Source organism: Dunckerocampus dactyliophorus, chromosome 9, assembly GCF_027744805.1.
Source record: "Dunckerocampus dactyliophorus isolate RoL2022-P2 chromosome 9, RoL_Ddac_1.1, whole genome shotgun sequence".
NCBI lineage: Eukaryota > Metazoa > Chordata > Actinopteri > Syngnathiformes > Syngnathidae > Dunckerocampus > Dunckerocampus dactyliophorus.
In genome coordinates, this window is record NC_072827.1 from 25,117,406 (window position 1) to 25,137,056 (window position 19,651).

Sequence of the window (19,651 nt, forward strand, 5' to 3'; positions counted from 1 at the left end):
CTGATGGAAGCTATTGGAAGCAGTACAGTCAATAGGTACACTACTATCAATCCATCCATCCATCTTCCTCCGCTTACCCGAGGTCGGGTTGCGGGGCAGGAGCCTTCCATCCATCCATTTTCTATACCGCTTCTTCCTCATTAGGGTCGCGGGGGCATGCTAAGCAGGGAAACCCCATACTTCCCTCCCGCCACACTACTAAATGAAAATAATTGACTCTTGAAAGTTCAACCCCCACTCTGCTTTGTGTCAAAGCCTCCTCTTCTGCTGCTGCTGTGACACTATCCCTTGGGTTAACATCATAACATGGATATCACTGGAAATTCTGTCACCTGCGACAGCTTCGTTGTTAAAGGGTTTTAATAAAAACTCATTTGGAAAAGTTGGGCAAGCTGAATTGAAAACAGGCCATAGTTTGCCCGTATCTGTCTGATCTAGTGTATAAAAAGGTGGCCTTCATCCATGAGAAGGGGCAATGAAGGTATCATTACTGGAGAAGAAAACAACTCATTCCTACAAAGAAATTGGAAGAATCAGGATTCTGATTTGCTTCTTGGGTTACTACACCTGAAAGAATGCATAATAGGTTGTGGCTCCTTGATGCCAGACTCCTGTCTTCTTTTTCTTCAGGACCAGAGTGGAGGGATGTTGGATTTGAGTGAGGATCTGGATAAAGACGAGTGCAAACAGGAGCCTGAGGCCATATATGAGACCAACTGCCATTGGGAGGGTTGCACCAAGGAGTATGACACCCAGGACCAGCTTGTCCATGTGAGGATTCAAACAGACGTATTTATTTATTTAATAGCACACTTAGACCCTTTCTTAGACCAATTTTATCAGCGCTATCAGTGTGCTTGCTGTGTTTACATAAACCTAAGTTAATTCATCTAACAACTGTTTTGCTACTTGTTAATGTGGATTGGTCACTGATCCTGACGCACAACATTGATGACGCTTCCCTCGCCAAATCTAGCCCAAGCCTTGCAGCTGTGCGCCCTCGGCCCCCAGCCCCCTGGCTCCTAACCCCTGACCTGTACCTCTCGCTCAGCAACACCGTCTTCCCACTGAAGTCCAGAGGGTCGTTCATAAATCCATTGTCGTGCCAGCAGCTCTGGAGGTTTGGTGGCCTATTTTTGGACCACATTGACTCTGACTGATTGTCAAGTCATCTCAGAGCTCTGGGTAAAGAGGCATGTTTACACATTAAGGCAAGGGAGAAGGAGTGGACTTAAGCACCCACATCAGGACTAGAAGCCACTTGGCCTGCACTCACCTTGAGTATCCGTGCTACAGCCTGTTTCCCTGACTTTGTGGATTATTTCCAGTCAAGTAGTTTCCATTTTTTCTTTTGTGAAAGCTGGCCACTGCCATTAATTACTTGCGAGAGGACCGATCACATTAATTAAATGACACGTCTTTATCACACACACAAACATAGTTGCAAGTGAGAGAGAGTTCATTGGGTTTGACTTTTGGATTACTTTGTGTCTTTGGATTTTTATGATACAGTGGTGCCTCGGTTAACGACATTAATCCATTCCAGAAGGTCCGACTCAAACCAAAACGGATTCTAACCAAAGCAAATTTTCCCGTAGAAAATAATGTAAATCCAATTAATCAGTTACAGATCCAAACATTTTATAGAAAATAATTATAGTTTTACAGGCAGAAAATAATGCAAAAACAATTAGAAATGACAAATGAATGGACAACGGAACATTTAACATCACTTTAACCTAATTTTGTTGGGAAAAAAAAAAAACACAAAGCCATAAATTAAAAAAATAACACAAAATAAACAACCACAATTTGCAAACATGTAAAAAATATATAAAACAATTTTTACATTTGGAACTAAACTGTATGTGTGCATGCGTGTGTGTGTGTGTGTGCGCATGCGTTAAAATTTCCCAACAATGCATAACCTTCTGCACGCTACACTCCTCCATGCTTTTCCACTTCCTCCTTGCTGTCCAGTGCTGAGCTCTTAGCAAATGGACTTCTGCCACCTTGTGGCCGTTTTTATGGCTTAAAACTGCAGTGACAGTAACATCTATTAGTGTGCAGTTGCGCCATCACCACTTTTTGCCTCTTGCGCAAAAAAAAGTAAAAGACATATAAATACGTCTTTGGGATCGGGCGGTGGGATATACAAAAACGTTAGAACATATAAAAACGTCCTCGATATTGAATGAGTTAATAACCTGCATGGAGTGATCGCATTACAGTCCTCCGACGGCGCGGCCACGTTGCACATGTGCATGACCAAATGTGCCGTGCCCTGGCCCACATCCAACAAATGAGGGGAAGCTTGCCGTGGCTAAGCATGGATAAGTGCTGCACTTTAGGTGCGACGTGAATCCAGGCACGGTACGACTGGCCTAGTGTGAGTATGCACCAGATCCACCTCCAGATCCAGGAGGAGTTGGGGAAGGTTAGAGAGTCACCCAGCAAAGTATGTGTGGTGTGATGGAGGGTGTCGATGGACAACGTTTGGCCAGTGGATTCCTGGATCCTGACGGGACCACAGGATCTCCAATTTCTCTCAACCTTAAAACCTATTACCTTTACCAAAAGCCCTGACATCATCTCCCAAAGCACTCTAGGGTTTCATGCGCACCTGTGTGCTTTGACTGTTTCAAGAGCCCCCACGTAAAGGAGTCACAGTGGGGTGGAACCTGAAAATAGCGGTCTCAGCTGCGCTACACACTTGTTTCCATTCTTCTTCCTTCACCCAAAATAGACCTCAGCAGAATTATTAGTCATTGGGCTGTTTTTTTTTTTTGCTGGTGAAAAAGTGACGACATAAGTGGAGCATTGCGGGCGGGGGTGTCTTCCTCAGGAAATTAAGTGGTTCCGTTCTGGGTGCATATATTTGAATGTGGTGCAGGGGATCAGTTTTTAAGCACCTGTTCATAACATGTGAGTGAATGCTTAAGATCATTCACTCACATGTTAATCTGGTCCAAAATTCTTTGATTATTATTCCTCTGTTCCTTTTTTAACCTCAACTGCCTCTATATTTCTCAAACCATTCTAACATCAAAATGTTCAGCTCATTCGGGACACGATGGCTATTTATTGACGTATTCCAAAAAATTCTCATTGAAAATGAATGGAGAATTTTGAAAGGTTCCACAGCTTAAGTTTTACTGAGGAATCCCAGTCAAGTAAGATGAATGGAAGAGAGCGACACTACAAGCTGGTCACAAGTGATTTATTTACTGAGGAAGTCCCGATTTCTTGAGAGACACACAAGCTTGCAGACATCCTGAACAAACAGACAAACAGTTTTTATAGTTTTTGTCTCCTGTTGACAGAAGCGACAGTAAGTGCCAAGGTTTATTTATGGCACCTTCACTCGCAATGTGTGTTTGTCGTTATTGTGTGTGTGCTCACAGGATAAGACAGGAAAATAATCCGGTGGGAAATAGACAAGAATTTGCTGACTCATGTCTTGCAATCAAGCAGTTAATCTGTACCCCCGTAACATTGTCATTGTCTCCTCAGCACATCAACAATGACCATATCCACGGTGAGAAGAAGGAGTTTGTGTGCCGCTGGGAGGAGTGTTCACGCGAGCAGAAGCCCTTCAAGGCCCAGTACATGCTGGTGGTCCACATGAGGAGACACACAGGCGAGAAACCACATAAATGCACAGTACGTACAAAGAAGCCCAGCAGAAAGCTGCGATGCATCGTTTGAAACAAGTGAGACAGACCGACTGTCGGACTTGATCTACTTAAGAAGCACTCCTTCCATAAGATGTACTTGATGTACTGATGTACTGACCCTTGCAATATCGCGGCTCGATTATCGCTCCATCAATATATCACGTTTTCTCAGAAAGTAATTGATTAATAAATGATCGCTGTTTCGTGGTAGACTTTGGTGTATTAGTAGCCAACACGTATTGAACTACAAGTGGTATGTAGTATTCTGGTCACTGGACGTAATGATAGTAATGACACAAAACACTGAGACATCCTTACATGGCATGTCCAACATGATAGAGTGAAAAAAAGGTTCTTCTCCCATTCCGTGTGGAAGCGGTAAGTTTTTAGCTTCTTAAGTTAAAGAGAAATAAATGCTTGTTAGCTTGCTAGCTCGCGGCCGTCTTGAATCCCTGCAGCATAAGAGTGGAGCAGTGTGTTGGAAACAAAGAATAATAGTGTAAAGGTGACTATAGGCGTGTTATTTTATGTCTACAGGGCTCTGATAATGTTAAAAACCGGATTTAGAAAGTCATAAACATGCGACTACCAACTATGAAAATATATCCATTATTAACACTGAATCCTATATAGCGGGAACTCATTTATCGCGACCTGGAACCAATTAAACATTATAAACGAGGGAGGACTGTAACTATAACCCTACCCTTTTTTGTTGGGGTTCAAACAAGTATTTTCCTGGGTGAAACCATGCGACATGCACCAAGCTGCTTTCATTCGCTGTCGCTCGGGAGCCGGGAGAGCTCATTTGCATGAAACACAGAAAACTGTCTGCTCTTAACAGGGCATTTTGCAGAATGTTGTAATTGTGTTCTCATTTTTGGTCCTTGGAGTATTTTCATGAATGCATGTCACAGACAGTTGTTAATACACATACAAACTGTTTTAATCTGTGACAGAATTGCATTATATGTCACCTCTTACATGAGCATGAACAAGAAAAAGACAAATAATACAGCTCCCATAATCATTCCCGCTGTGTTACTCTTTCTATTTGCAGTTTGAGGGCTGTTCAAAAGCATACTCTCGTCTTGAGAACCTCAAGACCCACCTTAGGTCCCACACTGGCGAGAAGCCCTATGTGTGTGAACATGAAGGCTGCAATAAGGCGTTCTCCAATGCTTCAGACCGGGCCAAGCACCAGAACCGCACACATTCTAATGAGGTATGTCAACTGGTGTAGGGGAAAGCGTCCGTGTATTTGACCCAATGTCTTTCAGCCTGTACTCCAGCACAGGAGGCAGCGTGTTTGCGTTTGTGTTGCTACGGTATAACTGATACACGATGCTTGGATCAATTTACACATGCTATACATCCACAGAACCGGAAGAATGTCAGCTAAAGGCTCAACCGAACCAATTTTGGAAAAACAGAAGACAGTTCAAACCACAAGCACCACAAGCAAGCGGTCAGAGACCAGCATATGTCAGGAATGATTTCATAAAACAAAACACTAATGTAACAAACATGGGCCGTTGGAAAGCTAACACTTAGCACTTCCAACGGTACAAGTAGCATTCATCCACCGCTAAAACTTCATTTACACTTACCCAGTAGCAAAGCTATGTACACTTTCACATCGACAGTAACTATTGAGGTCTTTACTTTCATACCAAGATCACGCATACGAACCTTCAACTAAAATATGATTTTATTGCAAATTTGTCCCCTTCGTCACCGGAAAGTTTAAGGTAACCGTCTCATGGTTACATGCTTGTTTTACCAATTACATATTTGTGCTTGCGTGTTTTGTGTTTTCTTTATTGTTACCTGCTTATGTTTCCTATCCACATGTGTTGCTGAATTACAATTCTTTTGTCTCTCTTGCCAGAAACCATATGTATGTAAAATCCCTGGTTGCACCAAGCGCTACACAGACCCAAGCTCTCTCAGGAAACATGTTAAGACCGTTCATGGACCTGAAGCTCACATCACCAAGAAACAGCGAAGCGATGCTCCTCCAAGACTTCCGCCGCCTAAAGACAATGGAGAGAATGATTTCCATTCCAAGAATGACACAGGAAGTGTGAATGACACGAGCGACGCCAAAGGCACCTCTAGAAGCATGGAAGACTGCCTAAAAGTCCAATCAATCAAGACTGAGAATTCTATAGTGAGTCCTGATATCCAACTTGAAATAACGACTGTCTTTATCATTTTATTAAATGATGTAATTGCACGGCTTGTGTACAACATAGAGACACATACTACGTACTCTCTGTTTAGCCGTTTACTAACATAGCTAAACGTCAATCCCTCCTAAGTCTTACATTTCGTTTTTTCCTTGAATATGCTTTTCTCTTTCCCTTATAACCTTCCAAATGGACAGTCTTCATTGAGGTGAGCATTCCAACAGTTTCCTGGGGGAGTTCATCCCTCTGATCTAACACTCCAACTTTGCTTTTCTTTTTGCATGACAATTCAATGTCATATTTGTCCACATCTCTTTGTTGAGACGCACATGCCATTAAACACGACAGCAGTGGCAGTAACCCCTGCTGTATCACAGGGTCGCTTGACAAGTTCACTAGGAGGGCTAGGGGCAGGCCAGTAATTGAGACATCCACGAAAACGTCCATTTTTGACATTCTAATAATGCATTATGCTGCTCCATTGAGGCGCCGCACATTGCACCAGCTTGCTCCTCCCCCTCCGAACCCTCCTGCTAGCTGGACGTTGATGTTTGTTGACGGGACCTGCCCCACTATTTGACAAGCACCGCTCTAAAGCGACTAGCGGTGGTATGCGACTGGTATGCTGCTGGGTCATCCCCCTGGCTGAGCCATCCGAGACTGCGTTTCTCCAAAGCACGTCTACATTACCCACATTCCTTTCTTGTTGTAATTCTAATCTTTTATGAACCTGTGTTCACCGTGCTGCAGGATTTGTTGCCGGATTGTAAGTTGACTGTCTAAGGTAGTTCTTCTGTAGTCATACAGGCTGCCGCCATCTTGCGCTGATGTCACGCCGTTAAGTCATATTAATGCTGGACTGTTTGTTGCATTATTATCCTGTGCATTTTATGCTTTTTTATCATGTATTTATAAATATAATGTAAAATATAATAATATATGATGAATATATATTAATATAGAATAATATTATACATATAATATTATACAATAAATAATCAGCAGGTTTTCCCACAAATAAAACGTACACCTGTCAAATGATTAAAATGTTTTATTAGATTATTTTGTTTTCTAATTAATTAATCATGGTTAATCACCATTTGCAATTATTTCTGAAATATGCCCCATGTATTGTATGTTATGAAAAGAAAGGTAAATGACATGTTGACGTAATGTTGCCAAACGTTTTAACGTTATAAACGAAATAAATTAGTTTACACATTATTTTTGACAGCCCTAATAATGATATATTTTTTTTTACCAAAAATACACATAATGCAGGGACATGAATGCTAATTGTGAATAGATGGGGATCAACTGTAATTGAGTAGTAGGTTATGTTGTCATGTTAATTGTGGGATCTGTATTAAATACTGTTTTGGGACTTTTTAATAGAGTTGTTACTCAATTCATATGTTGACTTTTTTTTGTTGTTTCTTTTACAATTCTAGGAGCATGGGGTTTAGAGTTTCTTACAAGTTTTAGTCAGTCATTCAGCCAGTACAACAATAACATTGCTTGTCAAGGAGCCTTTACACAAATACTGCGAGCATCAGACGTCATAGCTGTGCATGTTAGTCAGCACTGTACTGGCTGGTCATTGTCATCTGTGTCATAATTGTCCCACCAAGTTTCACTGAAATCTGTTTGCTCACTTGTGATTTCTATTCTGTCTTCTGTAGTTTGCTTACATGCATTTCTTCCATGCTGTCCCTCACTAGATGTATCAGTCCAGCCCTGGTGGTCACTCGTCATGTAGCAGTCAGCCGTCACCTCTCAGTAGCAGCAACAACAACGACAGTGGGGTAGAGATGGCTATGCACAGTGGGGGCAGCTTCGGAGACCTCAGTGCGCAAGACGAGTGCCCCATGGTTGACTCCACCGTTCCTACCGGGGGCCAGCAGGCTGGGTTTGGGCTCCAGTTAAGGAAAGCAGTGGGTCATAGTGGCATTAAAATGGAGACGATCAAGAGAGAAAGACTGAAGACATTGAGAGACCCTTGCCCATGGGTCAGCTCAGCACCACAACTGCCACAGGGCCATTGCAACAGCACAAAGCTGCCCCCCATACCTGTGGTTGGTAAGTACCGTCATTTCCGGTCTATTAGCTGCTACTTTTTTCACACAATTTTAACCCTGCATTTTACACAGTAATGCAGCGAATTTGTGGTCGCGTTCTGGTCTCGTGTCATCTTGTGTGCCTCGAAGCAGTAATTTTATGCTTAGTGCGCATGTCCTAATCATTAGTGATGTGCCATACCACTGATTTATTTTCTGATTAAATACGGAATAAAACTTAGGCTCGTATCAGCAATACTTTATACCCAAACCCCCACTCTGCTTTGTATTAGTCTGGTCTTCTATGAGCTGCTGTGACACACTCTGGCATTTTTGTTGTTAAAGGGTTTTAATTTTTTAAAAATTTGAAAAGTTGGGCGGGCCAGATTAAAGAGTTTAACGGGCTGTCTATAGCACGTGGACCATGACCATGTCATCGTAAAGTCATTAACCATGTTCTTTTCATCTACAGGTTCCCTGATGGAGCACTCTAACCTGACAAGTAATCTGAGCAATTCACACCCTGGCCAACGCTCGGGAGAACAGTCTTTGTGTGAAGTGACTCTGCTGAACCAGCTGAATGATCGCCGCAACAGCACCACCAGCACCCTCAGCTCAGCCTATACCATGAGTCGGCGCTCCTCTGGCATTTCACCCTGCTATTCCAGCCGTCGCTCCAGCGAGGCGTCACAATTTGGGGCTAACCGTCACAACAATATCAGTTCAGCTGACTCCTATGACCCGATTTCTACTGATTTGTCCCGCCGCTCCAGTGAGGCTAGCCAGTGTGGAGGTGGTGGTGTCGGTGGAGTAGGAGGTGGAAATCTCCCAAGCCTTCTCAGTCTCACCCCAGCTCAGCATTATCGGCTAAAGGCAAAATATGCCGCTGCCATTGGTGGCGCTCCACCGACGCCTCTACCTAATATGGAACGAATGAGCCTTAGGACCCGCATGACACTCTATGGTGACTCTCAGGAATGTCCACTGCACCAGTACCACCAGCCTCCCTCTGGAACTGTTCCCCGGCGATGCAGTGATATTGGATATGGCAACCATAGCATGATGCCCCATGAGGTACCTGCCAACCTTCCACGCCGAGCCAGTGACCCAGTGTGTCGTCCCACCGTTGACCCTCTGGCCTTTCCGGCCGTCCAGCGGTATAACAGTATGAACAGCATGAATAGTTCCTCAGAACGTCACCAAGCATTGGCTATGCAGGGTTACACTCGCTCGGATGGCAACCTGCAACGCTACCCATTTGCGCCCAGACCCCCAAGCATTTCAGAAAATGTAGTTATGGAGAACATGACAGTAGATGGGATGGTGACTGGGGGCGAACAGGGTGTGGAGGACGATATAGTTCTTCCTGACGACATGGTGCAATACCTGAGGTCCCAAAACCCTGCAACTCAAGGTCACAACTTGGGGCAAGGGAACTACAAATTCAATAACCAGTCTCAGGGTTATCAGATAGGCATTGTCCCACCAGCATCAGTTTATTCCCAGAGAAGGGTGGCCATGACTGAGCCCTCAATGACGCAGTCTGGTCAGGATATGGATCACAGTGGCTCCCAACAGCTCCTTTCAGCATCACCACACGTAAATAAGAATAATATGCCAGTGCAGTGGAATGAAGTGAGTTCAGGGACAGTGGACACTGTAACCAGGCTCTCTAAACAACAGCAACACCCTGTCAGGGGAAACCTAGCCCTTGTTCCACAGAGGCACAATTTTAGTTCCTTCCAGGCACAAGGTCAGAACCTTGGCAGCAACCAGCAGGTAGTGCCAATGAGCCAGAACATGTTTATGCAGGGCTATGCAAACCACAGCAGCAGGAGGTTGAATAATCCACAGCAAAGGCAGTGCAACAATTCGAACTTGAGTGAAGAAAGTACCCTACAAGGATTCTGTCAAGATTCAATGAGCAATAACGTGAGACCCTCTCGAAATGCTGTGGTGGCTCAGGAACTGCAAAGTTACAGAGGAAGAACACAGCCTGTTGTGTATTCTAACGTGAACCACGTGGCTCAGCAGCAACAGCAGCATATTGGGTCTCAACAGAACAATATCCATAATGGCAACATAGGAATATTACAACCAAGACCTCCATTAGACCCCAAACATAATGGCAGACAGCATACTGGGTCTGGCATGCCTCAGTTGAACCGAGTGCCCAGGTTAGTTGATGTGAGCCCCAGCCTGCGTAATGACACCTCAGAGGCAAGTCCAAAAAGGCCCAGTGGGTCGGGAACCCAACAAAACAACTCTGCAGTGAATCCCAACTCTGCTGTATTCTACACCAGACAGATTCATATGTTTGAGCAAACTCCTGCCACTTTGGATGCTCCAGTGTCCCCCAGTGTAAACCCGACTCCTGCCAATCACAATCTAGCAGCAAGCAACATGGCCTCACCAGGGGTCAATCAGGTCTCCAGCAGTACCGTGGATTCTTCCACAGGTGGAATTGGTTGTACAGAACACACCCAAATAGATTTTGACTCCATGTTAGATGATGGGGATCACTCCAGCCTGATGTCAGGCACTTTGAGTCCCGGTCTTCTGCAGAGCCTCTCCCAGAATTCATCTCGTCTCACCACCCCTCGCAACTCTGTTACCCTTGCATCTGTACCGGCAGGGATTGGCAACATGGCCATTGGTGATATGAGCTCGATGCTAACAGCCTTGGCTGAAGAAAGTAAGTTCCTCAACATGATGAGTTAAACATAAATTGAGCAAAAACAGCTTGAGCCATTCGCCCTCAACAATTGATACATCGGGAATATATGGACATGAAAAAGCACTGAATGGACAGTAACAAAGTGGCCATTTTTGGTTGGGTTTTTTTGTCATTGTCTGATGGATTGTCTAATTGTCTTGTGATATTTGCATCAGACATAAAAGTGTATAGGATACTCTAAGAGTTCGTAGATAGAAGTAAGGACTGATCCCCTGCTGATTTTAAGTTTACCTCCTTACAAATACATCAACAGTCCATTTTATACAAGGTTTATCTTAATACAGACAGAATATTCAAAATAATACATTGCACAAATGCATACATTTGTACTTGAGTGAAATATGTATTTCATCAGCAAGAATTCTGACCCGAGCAGACCGTTTATGTGTCCATGAAACACACAAATTAGTCCTGTGTCTTCAGCAAGAAGAATGGTGGGAAGAAAAAAAGACCACTGGACCATTGGTGCGATCATTCGAAATTGGAGGAAATGGAAGATAACGTCGCCCAATAAGCCCCAATAAGACCATCCCTACTGTCAAACGTGGAGGTGGAATCATTCTGCTTTGGGGTTGTTTCTCTGACCGAAATGCTTCCTGAGATGTGGCGACCCTGGTGACCAACTACCAGAAGCATCCTCTGTTCTTGCCAACGAGGGTTTCTCCACCAGTACTAAGCAATGTTTTGTATTGCGATCAAATACTTATTCATAACCTTTATTTTTTTCTGCATGTTTTCTTCTCTCTCTGTTAAAATAAAGCTACCAGAAAATGGACTGTTCATGCATTTGTAATGGGGTAATGGATCAAATACATCATTTCCCCACTGTATATAAAGTATATGTACTGTACACTGTACTGTAGCTCACGGTGCACTGAACACATTTCACATAGTGCCTTGCAGAGAACATCAAGGTCAAGCATGTAATTACTGCTACTGCAGCAGGCTATGTTTTTGGATGATACTGTATGGTACTTGCTTTAAGTTAAGCTATAGGCTTTTGATCTAGGGCTACCAAATGTGTTTTGATGAGTTATGCATACATTTGTCGTCATCAAGCTAAATGCTAACCAGTTTCTTTGACAACCAATCGACATACAGGACATGAGGTACAGAATGTTCAAAAATACGATAGTCCGAGGCTTGGTTGCACAGCATTATGTTCTACAGATGTGCTTTTTGATCATGGTCTGACCTCTTGAGGATGCCCCTCTGGATCCGAGGCATGAACTTTCCCTGGTGTCAAACCTCAAGGGTAAATAATTGAAAAGGACAAGGGTATGCCTTGGTCTATCAAGGCACATGGACCCCTGTGTGTGATGGGGAACGTTCTCTTAAAGAATTTACAAGTACCTCTGTGTGTTCTTAATGGGAGCCAACTCTAATTAACACATTCATAACATCACCCCCACCACCTTTTTGCTGCAACCATACCTCCCTTGGGCTTTGGATGAACTGCAGAATCCAGGAAGGGACAGACTTTGATATTCAAAAATCCAGTTTTGGCAAACTAGCCAAGCAAATTCCTTGGTTTAATTACGTGCTGTGTATTTCTAAGTAGCTTTTGTATAGGGGTGTAACGGTATTTCATAATCACGGTTCGGTACGTACGTACCTCGGTTTTATTTTGGGTACAGTAAGGGAACAAAATGCAAAACAAAACTGCTTTTGTGATTTATTGTAGCTTTAATGATTCTACAAATGAGACATAAAAACTGCAAACTAGCAGTTCATTCTCTTATAAACAAAATTCTATAAAAAAAATAAAATTATAAACATTTTAAAAGTCTGAAATGCTATAAATAGTTTACAAGGTTACGTTCAAGCTTTGGCTTCTCCTTGGCACGATCACTAGCCATGACCCCCGCCAGCCAATGGCTGGGCTGCACTGTATTTGTTTACCGAGTAGACGCGTGACGCCATGGACGTTTCCTGTCTCTCGTTTAATGTGGACCGTGTGGGAAATCGGTACGGTTCTGTACTATACTGAATGTTTTGTACCGAAACATCGGATTAGGAATATTATACCTTTACACCCCTACTTTTTATGTCTTTTGTTTGTGTATGCTCCTATAAACTTTTACAAAGTGTGTTTGGGTTTGTGTATATAACTTTTGTACATTTCAAATAAAATATGTCCTTTTTTCGGTTTTAAAGTACTGAGTGCTGTCATGTTACCTGGTCTCTGGTCCCTGGTAAGTTGAAATAACATTTGGGATGTTCTTCGGCAACTGATAGGCCTACTGTATATACAGTAAAGGAAATGTAATAATAACATGCTATGCGAGAGCTGTATCAAAAATTCTGCCATTAAAAAGGTACTAATGTTCTACTGACTTGCACTGCCACAAATACATTTATTTCACAAAATTCAAGAACAGACATTTAATCTGGAACGGCACGTTATTCAACTACACAATAGCACTCAGAACAACAGGCTGAATACATGTAACGTAACACTTAGCATTTGTTCAGCTACACAATGGTATAAAGAACATACCTGGGAGGGGGAATAGGCGAATAGTTAACGGGAATGTTCACGCCTTGGTTCATGTCAGTCAGTATAAAAGCGTGTTTTGTGTTAACATTTTTGAGAGTCAACTGCTGACAAGACATGGACTGCTGATGTAGCTGACTTCCGGTTGCGGTAGCCATTTTGTTGGCAAGCTAATTGGATGCTAACAAGAACGTTTTTTTTATTTAAAAAAAAAATACATTGCGTTGGACTCAAACTGTATTAACAACACAACCAGACATGCGCCATATTGTACGCTAACTAGTGAATGAACGTAAACTGAGGCAAAATTGTGATGTTAACCAAAAAACAAGCTAACTGGAGAGGACGCCAAGTGAGGTTCCACTGCATATACTCCTCTCAAGAGATGATGACAGTGTGAATACCTGACATTGAATCCACATTTTTGCCAAGATTATGGCTTTAAAAGGCTGTGGTCTGAAACTTTTGATCAGCAGGTAAACAGCCTATCACCCTTTTTTTTTTTTTTTTTTTTTTTACCAAAAACAGGAACTTTTGTTTCTACCCGAGTGAAAAAATTCGGTGTGGTTTGCGTTTCCACTGCACCTCAAAGTTCAGGGTAATTTTTTTCAAATCAGCCTGATGATGTATGGGGAGTGGTAGGGCTGGGTAACGTTTACATATTATCACAGGGAATGTTAAAAAATAAAAATACAAAATGAGTTGCTTAACTTGTAATGTTGATGTTCGGGATTCTGCTGTTCGTGAATGCACCTCGCTCACAGTGACTGTGATTGAATACGAAAAAGTGTTGTGTTGCTCTCACGTATGTGTGAGGTGTTGCAGCTGAGCACTGCTGTTGGTGTGTTAAGGTCGGCAAGAGCGTCAAACTCTGTATGCGTCTGTCAGCACACTACGTTACTTACAAAATGTTACCAATATCACCTCCAAGCACTTGTTGCAGGTCCGCCACCTAAATTAATTATTTTAGCACCGACATGAGGCACCGGCTCCTTTTTTACTACTGTTTACGTGGGCACCGGTGCTGCTGGAACAACTGGAACAGATATTTCTGCATCTATTATATGTTTAAGGGTAAATTAATTCTAGAGAGTCAAGCTTCAAGGCGCCAATGTACGATTCAAAATATGAATGCATACTTGCACCAAACCTTGAGGTGTCAGGGGCATCTCAAAGCCACTTCGGTCTAACCAGTCAGAGGGAATCTTCCTGTCGGAACATCCGATACAGTTATGAGCTGTTTCAAAGGATTTGGACCCTGATTTGCATACGCATTCATGTATTTTTAACGATATCTGCCAAATAACCATTGGGGGAAGGTTCAAGGTCAATTCAGAGCATAAAAATGATCCCTTTCCTTCAGCCTTCTTACCAGTTACCAGTAGAAACTCGCTGAACCCGTTAGAAACCACGGTGACACTTTACATGTCCGAAAATGCGTCCGATACAGGTTTGTGTATGACTTGCACCCATAAGGTCCTGAAGTGACGTATAGGAAACATTTTGGAGTGGTTGTCATGTGAGAGTCGTGTGTCTATCCCAGGAAATTTGGAACTGGACATACTGAATTTGAGAATGGCAAAACACAAAGATGGTGTCTGTTTGGATCTCGCTGCCACATCGTGTCTTTGGCGACAGTCACGTCTTCCATGAAGGTAAAAGTCACCTTAAATGCTCATTTATCCCTTTCGTTCAGCATTTATATGAATTGGTTCATGCATGTAAAAGTAATTGTGAAACTATACATTTTATAGTTGTATCATCCATTTTCCTTGGTGTCATGGTAGTATGACATTTCATATGCATCCAGATCATTGATATCATTGACATCAAGTACTCTTGCTTGATGTGGATTTTACCGTTAACGCTCCAAGTGCTTTGTATCTTTCCTTGCTTCCTCAAGTCTCGTGCTTTCTTGGCGATGTCAGCGTTGCATTTTGTCAGATGCTCATTGACGTAGACATTTCTACCTATTAGCTTTTTTCCCCGTTTGAGCAGTGCAGTTTAGAATGCCCTGTTGAACTTCATGGTGACAGGTGCGGTGTTGTTTCTGCCATGCAGTGGGATGCAAGAGTCGATGGTGTTGATATCTACTTCCACCTCCTTTGATTTTAGGACGTTGGCAATCTGTTGCTCTATCGAAGGAACATCTATTCCATCTGGTTCTCCTCTGTGTTGGTCTACGATGTCCTTTTGACCTTGGTGTCAGGTCAGGATTTTCCTTTGCTTCTTTATCTTCCTCAAGAGTGGTGTGGAAGGCAGCATTATCCTTCAGTAGTGCCTTGATATCATCCTGTACAACGTTGATAGGGTTAATAGCCTCCTGATCTTGCAACTCCTCAATTCATTCTCTTAGTGCTTTGGTGTCCTTGTCAGTGCTTTTTTTCTTCCGTAAGGTTTTTGACATCATCAAGGACCTCCGCAATCATTTGGAGTTTTTGTTCTGAAATTGAATCTCTGATCGCAGACACGTAAAATGTAGCCTTCTTCGTGAAGAATAGTAGCACTGTGCTTTGTGTTTGGCACTGTTGCTAAGCAACCGCTTTGAACTTCAGCAGTTAGCCAGTTAGCTTGGGGGCGCGGCGTTTGACCTTCAAGAGCAGGTCATGACAATGAAGTGAATCTCACATTGAGCTTTCTGTGACTTTCTTCCATGGCTCATTTGTCCACCAAAGACTTCCTGCTTTGCCGACTGAGATGTGACCCACGTCTGAGTTGGGACTACCTATCACTCCTAGAGGTTTTTGCCTGTCTTTCTGTGACCCAAAGGCACAAAATGGCCTGCAAAACGGACAGAGAATTATGATCATCTTGGAAAGTGCCCAGGGGATTTTGACCATGAAGGCCAGCATTGTGGCCCTCCTCAAAGCAGAGTCCAGGATCAGTCCCAAACCCGGATAGATCATGACCTCTCATATTATCCTCTCTTGCCATCCGCAGCCGAGGTCAGCTGATCAGAGAGCCCCATCGTGAGTGGGCTGTTGAGGAATGCTTCCATTTGGTTGAAGTCAGGGTGATCTTTTCGTTAAAAGCTTATTTGTTAAAACGGGAGTGCTGGGAGCGTACGACCTTGTCTCGGTTCTTGGTCAGCTCCTCTTTTAGGCATTTTATGTGTTTTTTATGAGAACTGGCGCAAAGAATGTACACTGAGACATCCAGTTCCACCCACAGCACGGGTCCTACAAGGTTTTCAAAAATATATAAATAAATCATCCTTTTGTGGTTGAGTACGGGCTATTATTAGTCAAAAATGTGCATATTGAAGCACATTTTATGTATTTTTTGCATAAATTGAGCATTTTAAAGAATTAAAAACATCTAACTGAACTAAAATACTTTTATAAGGCATCCAGAAAAAGCCGGGGGGTGCGCATGAAAAAGCTTTAGTAAGGTGCGGCATTTGGGGGGCAGGGTGTGGTGAGTTTTTGAAGCTCGCAATGTGATCATCGGTCGGCCGGCAGCTAATGTAGCCAAACGTGTGCGTGGCAGTCTGAGGTCTAAGGCGGACGACCTGATAAGTGGTTGGATTGGTGGGACTGGATGGATGGCCGTGGGCGGCGGTGGAGGAATCCGGCTTTGCGTGATGTGTGCTCTCGTATCGAAATTCTCCTTCAAGAAGGCATCTGATCTTCTAAGTTTTCTAATTTTGAAAAAGCAAGTTAAGTATGTTTTTTTCTAAAATGTATGGTTCCCGTTTCGCGGCACTGACCTGAAGTTTTTAACTCGTCTACGCCAACTCTGACTAATGCCTAAAAGTGAACCCTTGACCTTGTTTGGGTCTTGGAAGTTGGAGGCCTTTACTACAAAGCAGGATTTCTGCAGTACTACGAAGCTGGTTCACTTCTTAAGCAGTGGGGCTAACCTGCTCCGAAGCAGGCTCTGCCCCAAAAATAAGAGATCAGAGCCAAGAAAAACACCCCAAACTCACCAATAAGAGACCAGAGCCTATAAAAGCTCCACCCACTGACCAATCAGTTGTTTCTGAAAAATTGTTTATAACAATCCTGTGGAGATTCATGGATAAAACTTGCAGAAAACTTGCTTCGTAGTCCAGGGCACAGGCCTCTGGGCTTATGTTGCTATATGAACAGCTGCTGCGGGCAGGCTCGTATGTTCACAACCCCAGCACTGTAATTATACACTAAAAATTCCAACTAAAACCAAAGCTCAAGTCTTCTGGAAAAGTAAGTATAAGCCTTGCAACCTTGCAGTAGGATATTTTGATCAGTTTGTTTCGCTTATTTATTTAAACCATCAGTAAGGTCTTTTCCTACCATAAACGCCATCAAACAAATGCTTGAAGTTGTTTTTAGAAGAAGAAAGAAGGCCTTATTCTTTTTGGTTGTCAAAACGTCATTGCTGTCCAGGATAAGATGCACTTTGTGGTAGCCTGGCTAATTTCCGTTTCGGTCTGTGAACTTGCAGCAATTCTCCCTTCTCATGCTGTTGTTTTGGGGGGGTTTGTGTGTGTTTTGGCGAATTGCAACATTTATGTGATTGCAGCACTTTGCTGTTGCATGTGTTTTATGGTGTTTGTGCGTTTTTGTCGGCCACCGTTCTTATCGAGTCAAATGACGATAACTAAGCAAATGACTTACAACTCAGCATTTTCATTTTGTTTTTTAAAAACCGATGGTGAAAATGTAAAGGACAAAAACTTTTTGTGTAAGTCCAGCGCAGTACTTGAAGTCATCACTTGCTAACTTGGCTTTTAGCACTCTGAAGTGTCAAAACATCCCATCTGAGGTGACAAAGCATTATCACACTTTATTCTTGGGTGGGAGGGAGCGCATCATTTGGACTGGCGGATAAATACTCCAACATCAAACATACACACCAATAGTCACCCCCTGGAGAAACTAAATCCATCATCCATCCATCCATCCATCATCCATACCGCTGATCCTCATTAGGGTCACAGCTGACTTTGGGGGAGCTGCGGGGCACATCCTGCTGGTTGCCAGCCAATCGCAGACTAAATCCATCAGTCTATTTAATCCACTCTATGCAACGTATACAGTGGATGTGATGTAAATGTATAGTATCCTTTACATGGACTTTACTTGGTAGTTTAAAGCACGAGTAGGCATGGGCCTGTATGACATTCTGACGGTAGCCTTGGGCAAATATTAATCACGCCTAATCAAATTTCAAAAGTCATTTTAAACCATGTAATAGGACACGATGAGAGTGGAACGTTTGTGCAAGGATGGAATTTGAGATAGTACATGTAAACTGGGACTTGTGTCTAAAATGTAGAGACACGTCGTTTGTCGCCTCCTGTGTGTGGGGCCAATAACAGCAGTGAAAGGTTCATGTGTTGTTGTGGGTTTGTTTACACGCGTTCTATTCTTGAGGAATTTGCCTCAAGCGTTACTTCAACATAATTCATATAACTTAACACAACTCACGTTGTGTAGCAAAACATAGCTAAACCATAATCATAAACAGTATTGGGCATGTGACTTCCAAATTGTGATATGCTTCATTAATTATTAGCCATTGTCACTTGAAAGTACGGTGGTACCTCGACTCTCGTTATTAATCCATTCCAAGGGGTCTGTCGAAAACCAAATCCAGTCCAATCCGATGTAAATCCAATTCGCCCATTCCAGACATACAAAACTGTTGACACAAAACACATTTTACAGAGAATAATTACAGTTTTACATGTAGAAAGCAATGTGAAATACATATAAGTGACAAATGAAATGGATACGTAAACATTTAACATGAAGTTTACCTCGACTGAAGAGTCTTGGCTGAATAAACAAGTAATTAACTGTGGAGTCTCCCAAGGATCAATTCTTGGACCCATCATCTGTGGAAGAAAAAAAAAAAAAAGACCACTTCATTGCTCTTATGTGAGCAATGATTTACTAGAAATAAAGTGGATTGGAAACAATACAGTAAAACTGCCCATTTTGGAGCGGCCTTTTATTGTGGCCAGTGTGTGCCACACACGTGAGGTGGATGGATTATCTGGGCCACATGTGTCAAAGTCGTGCCATGGAGGGCCGAGACACTGCAGGTTTTCTCTCCAACCAGTTTCTCCAGCAGGTGATTTAATTGATGAGCTCCTTCCCTCACATTGAAGGTGGTGTTGATCATTAAAAGCACCTGCTTTCGTGTCCGCCCTCCATGGCACGAGTTTGACACCCCTGACTGGGCAAAGGAGAAGTGCTCACTTTGGACAAATTTAGATCTGAAACCAAGGTTTTACGTCTGTTACATCCAAGTAGGATTCCTTATTTATAAATTGAATATTTTTACAGTAAGAGCTTTGAAAATATGTACAGTATATGTTTAACATTATTAGAGCCCTCTAGACATGAAATAACACCCCTATAGTCACCTTTACACTAATATTACCCAATATAGTAGACAAAGTCAGAGCAAGTAAGCATTTAAAACATAAATAGGACTCCTGCTCGTGTGTGTTCCTATAAATGTGTTCCCTAGGTGAGAAGCGTGAGTGGCGGACAGGAAGT

At 42.8% G+C, this 19,651-nt stretch overlaps 1 protein-coding gene across 3 annotated transcripts in view; it reads left to right on the top strand.

Moving 5' to 3' along the window:
* The window catches only part of gli2a (GLI family zinc finger 2a), an 88,933-nt gene extending 76,114 nt beyond the window's left edge, over positions 1-12,819 (top strand). For 2 of the 3 annotated variants that reach the window (XM_054786975.1, XM_054786976.1), the window contains exons 9-14: positions 631-771; positions 3,514-3,663; positions 4,738-4,902; positions 5,569-5,850; positions 7,591-7,948; positions 8,399-12,819. In XM_054786975.1, the coding sequence (XP_054642950.1) occupies positions 631-771; positions 3,514-3,663; positions 4,738-4,902; positions 5,569-5,850; positions 7,591-7,948; positions 8,399-10,647 (3,345 nt within the window). In that variant the 3' untranslated portion in view covers positions 10,648-12,819. The remainder of the gene's footprint in view (positions 1-630; positions 772-3,513; positions 3,664-4,737; positions 4,903-5,568; positions 5,851-7,590; positions 7,949-8,398) is intronic. The other variant, XM_054786977.1, reaches the window with a different exon arrangement.
* Positions 12,820-19,651: the final 6,832 nt, after the last annotated feature.